This window comes from Phascolarctos cinereus, unplaced genomic scaffold, assembly GCF_003287225.1.
Source record: "Phascolarctos cinereus isolate Bilbo 61053 unplaced genomic scaffold, phaCin_HiC Scaffold_726;HRSCAF=1367, whole genome shotgun sequence".
In the NCBI taxonomy this organism is placed as follows: domain Eukaryota; kingdom Metazoa; phylum Chordata; class Mammalia; order Diprotodontia; family Phascolarctidae; genus Phascolarctos; species Phascolarctos cinereus.
In genome coordinates, this window is record NW_027556098.1 from 353,241,750 (window position 1) to 353,249,613 (window position 7,864).

Sequence of the window (7,864 nt, forward strand, 5' to 3'; positions counted from 1 at the left end):
GATTGATTTTATTTGCATACCCATAACTTAGCACAAAGCCTGATGCATAGCAAGTGTTTAATAAATGCTTTTTTTCAATTATTCGCTTATTCATTTGCATTCAATTGTTCATTTGCTGAGATCATTGGAGTAGTGAACAAGAGAGCATGGGAAGAGAGTTAATTTGTTAAGAGCACAGAGAGTGACTTCAGTGGGGCCTTCTATGCAGTCATATAACAGAAAGACATGAACTTTGATGGAAAGTTGGAAGGTTAAATTGTGTCTAATGCCACTATGTTTGAATTCTTGCCTTGGGAGTTAGAAGTGAGGGGAGGTTATGACACAGGCAGACGTAAAGGAAAAGGATTCCATGACAATAATATGACACCGATAAAGTTGCTAACTTCATTACTTTCTCTATATGCTTACTGTCCAGGATCTGGATTTCAGGATTTATCATGCCACAGAACTAATATTAGCCATTGCCATTATCCTTGTGTTAGCCAATTTAACTGAATTTGACATGTAACTAAGTGCCTACTTTGGTTCAAGTTTTGAGGATACAAACATAGAATGAAGAACCATCCCAACTCTCCAAGAGTTGACACTCTCGGGAGATGAGGGAGATATGACACTTATATAAATAAATACTAAAAGGGAGAAAACACTAACAATTGAGGGAAAGGAAGGGTTTTATATGAGGAAGTAGAACCTGCTGGAGCCTTGAAGGGAAAAAAGGATCCTTAGGTGGAGGTAAAGAAAGAGGAAAGTTCTGGCATGTGAAGCAATAGGATTGCATCTCTTTTCTCTATTCTTTTGTAGCTACAGCTATTCAAAGTCACAGAAACATGAGATACAATATTATTATCAGGGAAAATTTGCTGGTCTGGCTTGACTTGAAAGCGTAGTACATAAAGGTTAATAATGGTACAATAGGCTGGAAAGGCAGGTTGGAGGTAGATTGTAAAGGACTTTAAAAACCCACATGACTTTCTAGTTTATACTAGAGATAACAGAAAACATATATTATTTTTAAACAGGAGAGTAACATTGTCATACCTTTCTTTACCTCAGGAAGATTATTTTGGCAGTTCTGTGCTGGATAGATTAGAAAGGGGGGATATAGGAAACAAGAAGACCTATTAGGAGACAGTTACCATAGTCCAGGCAAACACTGATGAGAAGCTGAACTAAAATGGTAACCGTATTCATGGAACTAAGGGAAAGGATTAGAGAGATGTTGTAGAGGGAGATTTGCCAAGACTTGGCAACTTATTATGTTTGGGATCTGAAGGACTCTGAGGTTATGAACCTGGGTGAATGGAAGAGTAAGTTTACTCTCAACAGTAACAAAGAAGTTTGGAAGGGGGCAGGTTTAGGGAAAGATAATGATATCATCTATACATGTAGAATACAAGATTTGATAAAATATATGTTTCTGTTTCATTAATCTTGTCTGGTACAATACCTGGCCAATTGCATTGGGTACTTCTTTTTTTTTCAAGTCTGTCTTGATAAAACTGAAAACCCATTTTTAGAATCATAGACTCTCAGGGTTATAAAAAAAAGGAGAGACTTCAAAGGTCACCTATTTTCAGCCTGTATCTAAACAAGAAACTCCATATGATTAACCATCCTACCTCTGTATGAAGAATTACAATGACAAAGAATCCACTAGCATTCTGGGAAGTTCATCACTCTGTTGGACAGTTCAAACCATAGGGAAATTTCTCTGAATAATGTAGCAACATTTGGCACCCTATAATCCATCCAAGAAATTCTTGAAAATATTTCTCAGCCAGTCAGATGGCCACTGTCTGTAGGACACCCTAATGACAGGGGCCTTTTTTTTGGCACTACCTGGAGGAAAAGGTAATGGTCTGAGAGTTCTTCCTGATATATAGATTAGGCTGACACAGGTACGGAATGCCACAGACTACAGAAGCAAGAGGAGGAAAGGTACATCAGGAAAATATCTCCCAGTGTATTTCACACATCATTATGCAGATTTCCAAAGCGAGTAGTTCAGAAGCCAGAAACTGGTCACCAAATTCTTCCATATTTCTAAGTCAAACTTGTGTTTACTGATTTGTTTGTTTTGGTTAGTGTTTAAAACGTTTCTAGAAAACCTAAGCCTACAGGGCCATCCTGGTTGGTTTGGGAACCATCTCTTTATCAACACTACTAGTTTCATACTGGGAATTGTGTGGTGCTAGAGCCTTAGTACTTCTGGTTAACCTCCTAATAATAATTTTCAGCACCTTATTCAAAAGCAGCAAGACACCATCTCAGCCCTACCTGCTGAAGGTAATTGTTTTCTACCAACCTAAAACTGAGTGCACATAGGCTAGTGAATGCTGTTGCAGAACAAAGTAGATAATGTCTGGTTTTTCTTGGACATGTCTAGAGACCTATGTCATATTGGCTTGTTCAGGCCAGGCCACCATGGTGAGCCTCAGTGAACAATGACTGAACTTTGGAAGTGAATAGTCATTGTAGGCATTGGTCATGATCAGGGTGGGAAAAGGTCAAGGTAGTATTTGGTAAGGTAGTATTTGAGGTCAGGAGGAGCTTGGATTGGGGCAGAGGAGACTGAGTAAGTTCATAAACCTCAGAGGCAAAGGGATTTGGACCGCAACTCAATGATGACTCGCATTGAAATTGTCCTGTCCCTAACATAATTCAATTTTAGCAGGGAGAAAGATTGAGAAAGATTGAAGTCTGGCTGAAAGAGTCTATCTTCATAGCTCTTGGGCTTTTTATCTGGTCATCTCTTCTTGATTTCCAAAGGTTTCTTGACAATGAATTTATAACCATTATAACTTACAAAGAACTTATTCACTTTGAGGCCAAGTCATACTCCTCCCTGCCAAGATCTTTTTGAACTGATATTGAAAGGAAGATCAAATCATCAGGACTGATCCAAGATTCCTCAAAGAATCTGGGATGTGGCAGACAAGTCTGGGATTATCTCTTCATGTTCTTCATCAGGTAATGTCTCTCCTAGATCAGAAGCAAGAGACAAGAGCTTGGCCCAAGCCTCAAACTCTGACCAATACATGGAGGTACATAAACCAGGCCAAAGTATATATGAAGAACACCTTCAAGACTGAGCCAAATCAGTTAGCTGTATCAGAACTATCTCATTACACTCTACCCAAACTCCCTACAATTATTCTGGGAGACATGAGTGTAGACAAAATGTGTCGGGGTTTGCAGACAGGACAGCTGTAGGCAGAGCATCAACTGCATTGTCCTCTCAGTCCAATCCAGTGATTCCTCACAGAAAGTGATTACAGTCCCAAGAAATGGCATGCTTAAGCCTATATTAGTGCTTGGAGATTTTATCTGTTTTCCTGAAGAAGAGGATGACCACTCGTTCACGAATCTGCTTGGTCTTTACACCATAGACCAGTGGATTGACTGCAGGTGGCACCAGGAGATAGATGCTGGCAAAGATGATATGAACGGATGGGGGAACCCTCTTACCGATGCGATGGGTGAGGAAACTAAACAATGAAGGTATATAGATGATAAGGATAGTACATATGTGAGCAGCACAAGTACCTAGTGCCTTGGAGCGGGCATCCTTGGAGGAGAGTCGGAAGACAGCCTGAAGGATCTTGACATAGGACACAGAAATAAGTCCAATGTCCAGAAGTATGACTGACAGGGCCACAAAGATACCATAGCTACGATTTATATAGGTGTTGCTACAGGCAAGCTTCACCACAGCCATGTGTTCACAGTAGGCATGCCGTATGACATTCTGGGTACAATACCTCAGCCACTTAATGAGCAATGGGCATGGCAAAACCATAATGGCACCTCGGGCCACACTTATCACCCCTAGCTTGATGACCAATGGGGTGGTCAGGATGGTAGTATAATGAAGTGGATGGCAGATAGCAACATACCGGTCAAAGGCCATGGCTACCAAAAGAGCTGATTCAATGATGGAAAAGGTGTGGACTAAGTACATTTGGGCCAGGCAGACATCAAATCCAATGACATGAGCATCCAGCCAAAAGATGTCAAGCATCCTGGGGGCTGTCGTTGAGGCAATGGCTATATCATCTAAGGCCAGCATGCAAAGGAAAAAGAACATGGGCTGATGAAGGCTGGATTCTTCTTTTATCACAAGGATAATGAAGCCATTCCCTATCACAGTCAGGGCATATAGAAAGCAAACGGGGATGCTCAACCAGCAGTGGAAAACTTCTAGACCAGGAATACCAACCAAGAAAAAGGATGAGAAGCTGGGGATAGTGGCATTGCCCACCATGGTGGCACCCCCAAAGATTACGAGCTGTGATTCACAGTGAATCCATCCTGAAAAAAAAAAGGAACAGAGAAGTCAGATGACAATGAACTTATGTAATGGACTAAAGGCTAGTAACTCTCTCAGATTACTCTTCCCAATGAGACATAATTCCATGCTCCCTATCCACAGATATGTACCTCCTGACCTCAGCCCAACTGGAGTGCTAATTACAGGTCCCATTTTGTAAAGGATTTTTTTCCTTTTTCAAAGGCATGTACCTAGATAATTCCTGTGAAATGGTTAGGTTATGACTCAAAATCCCTTATTTTTATGGTTGGGAAACAAATATAGAAAGGACAAATGATTGTTTCAAAACTATTTAATGACAGTAGCAAAGGTAGGATTTGGAGCAGTACCACTGACTTCTAGAGCAGAGTTCTTTCCCCATTTACCATACCCCAAACCCAAACATGTTCTCCCCTAAATGAAAATGATACAATAATAAAATGATGAAAATGATAATAATAAATCACAGTAAAGTGATTTATATATTTTATTTGATTCGATCCTCACCAACAGCCCTATGAGGTACATATTGTAAGCATTGTTCTTCATCTTTTATAGATAAGCAAACTAAGACTCAGAAATGTTAAGGGAGCATGTTCAAACACCCAGTAAATTTTGGGTGTGGGATTAAAATTGAGATCTTTCTTGACTTTGAGTCCATAGCTCTTCCTACTACACCACATTCACTCCCCCCAAGCCTACAAATGATCCATTCACAGTTTGATGCTTACAGGTTATGAAGATTTTTGTAGAAGTCTAGAGTCCTGATTCTAGTCTTGCCTCATCAAGTAGCCTAAAATAAGTCACTTATCCTTTTGGAGTCTTTCGCTGCTATAAAAATAGGAGGTCTCAAATTCTGACCTATCAACTCTGTCATGTATTCTATCTGTCCTGATGTAGTTCCATATGTGTTCATGTTAGTTTGTATCTCTCTCATGAAAAATCCCTAGGGTATAGTTTCCATTTTAAGAAATTATATTTTCCTCTATTAGTCATCTATCTCTCTCCTTCCATGTAGGAAAAGGAGTATAGCTTTATTTGTCTACTGAGCAAAGCAGAATATCTCTCTCTCTCTCTCTCTCTCTCTCTCTCTCTCTCTCTCTCTCTCTCTCCTTCCTTGCCTTCCTCCCTCTTTCTTCCCTGCCTTCCTTCCTCACTACCAGTCTTTCTTCCTCCTATTCTCTCCCTGTCTGTATTTTTCTCAGTCTGTCTCCACCTTTCTCTTTTTTGCCTTCTGTTCTGTTTTGTTTTCTTAACTCTAATGAGGATATGTGGCTAATATATTGGAATTTGAATGCAAAAAGATCTTGAGGGTGAGTCAAAATTAACAGCATAAAATGTAATAAGGATAAATAATCCTTCCTTTATTGGCCCTAGCCAGGGTGAAGTTGGAGTTCTGAGTCAGAGATTGAGGCCAACACCAGCTCTAATGTAGTGGTAAACTGGCCATTAACATTTATTTACCTATTGTTTATCTGGAAGGAGATCTGTCAGGGTTTTTGGCCAAGACACACACATTGCCATTTATACTCATTCTGAGCCATCAGAGTCCAAACAATGACCAAGTGACACATGGGCTGGGACTTATATCTTGCCACTGAACCAGATGGCTCTAGAGGAGAAAGCAAGGCTGGTGACTCAGCACAGCCCTCCCTCACTTAAATCCAATTCACTTGCAAGTCATGTCATCACCTTCCTGATGTCATGGTCCTCTTTGAGAATGAAGGACAAACAACAACAACTATTATTAGTACTTACCTAAAATCCCATATTCTGACTCAAATCTTCCAGGATTAATCTCCAATGCTTAACCAACTGCCAAATGGAAGAGAGCCTTCCTTCTTCTGAAATCCTACTTAGCTTGTCTATCTCAGAACACATCATATTACCTCTTTTTTTATTGTTGGTATATCTTTTTCTCCACCCTTCTCGATGGAATACTCTTTCAGAGCAGGGACTATGTCTTTTGCACCATTGTATCCCCTATGACTGTGGCACATAGTAGCCACTCAGAAAATATTGTTGAATGAATTAATGAATGAATGGTGTCCCCTAGATCTTTTTTTCTTCAAACTAATCATTCCAAATTGCATCAACTATTCCCCATGTGGAAGAATTGTCAGACCTCTAACTCTCTTGGACTTACTTATTTGTATATTTCCTAGTTTATCAAGGTCTCTCCTAAAGTCTGACAACTGGAACTGAACCCAGTGCTCCAGACAAAATCTGACCAAGACAGAGAAAAGCAGGACCGTATATCCCTCACTTTGGACGCAATACTATTACTGCAACCCATTAGAAGTGATTTTTGTTCTTGTTTTTTAGACTTAGCCAACTCTCCACGAGCCCATTTGAGGTTTCCTTCGCAGAAATACTAAAATAGTTTGCCATTTCCTTCTATAGCTCATTTTACAGATGAGTAAACTGAGGCAAACAGGGTTAGGTTACCTGCACAGGGTCATATAGCTAGTGAATGTCTGAGGCCAAATTTGAACTCAGAAAGATGAGTCTTTCTGAATTGAGGCTAGGCATTCTATCCTCTGTACCACCTAGCTGCCCCATTAGAAATGATACTATGCTGCTTACTGACTTTATGGGAAACTAAAGCCCTGAGATCTTTTTCATGTGAACTTATATGAAGCCAGATAAACCCAGTCTTGTAATTTTTCTTGGACTGGATCCTGATTTCATTTATTAAAGATCCCTTGGTGAAGCTACACCCTCTACCAACACAGATCAGCATCAGTGTTGAATAATTACCTGGAACACCAAGATTTTAGGTGACTTCCCTACAGCCACACACGGTAAGTATGTGTCAGAGATGAGGCTTGAACCTAGGTCTTCCTGATTCTTTGAGTAGTTCTCTTTTTACTACAGACACACCTCATTTTATTGCATTTCACTGTGTTGAGCTTCACAGACATTGCGGTTTAAAAATCAAGGTGTTGTGGTAATGTTGCATCAAGCAAGTCTATCAGCTCCATTTTCCCAAAAGCATGTGCTCGCATTGTGTTACTGTCCCACATTTTGGTAATTCTCACAATATTTAAAACCTTTTCATTATTATATCTGTTACTGTGATTTGCGATCAGTGATCTTTGGGGACACCACAGACTGCTCCCATATGAGACAGAGAACTTATTAAATGTGTGACCAGCCATTCCCTTCTATCTCTCTTTCCTCACACCTCCCTATTTCCTGAGGCACAACAATATTGAAGTTAGGCCAGTTAGTAACCTTACAATGGTCTCTAAAGTGTTCAAGTGAAAGGAAGAATCAATCCAAGAGGTAAACTTAATAGCTGTCTTATTTTCAGAAATTGCCACAGACACTCCATCCTTCAGCAGCCACCACCCTGATAAGTCAGCAGCCATCAACACTGAGGAAAGAATCTCAACCAGCAAAAAGATTACAAACTCGCTGAAGGCTCAGATGATGCCTTAGACTTATTTAGCAATAAAGTACTCTTAATAAAGGTATCCACTTCGGTTCTTTAGACGTAAATATTGCACACTTGATATAATATAGTATAGTGTAAACATACTGGGCAAACCA

General features: G+C 40.0%; 1 protein-coding gene across 1 annotated transcript; it reads right to left on the bottom strand.

Annotated features, from left to right (window-relative positions):
- Positions 1 to 3,307: 3,307 nt before the first annotated feature.
- Positions 3,308 to 4,264, bottom strand: LOC110200475 (olfactory receptor 52P1-like). Its single transcript, XM_020975840.1, has one exon. It carries the CDS (start codon positions 4,262 to 4,264, stop codon positions 3,308 to 3,310), a length of 957 nt encoding a protein of 318 aa, XP_020831499.1.
- Between the last annotated feature and the right edge of the window lie 3,600 nt (positions 4,265 to 7,864).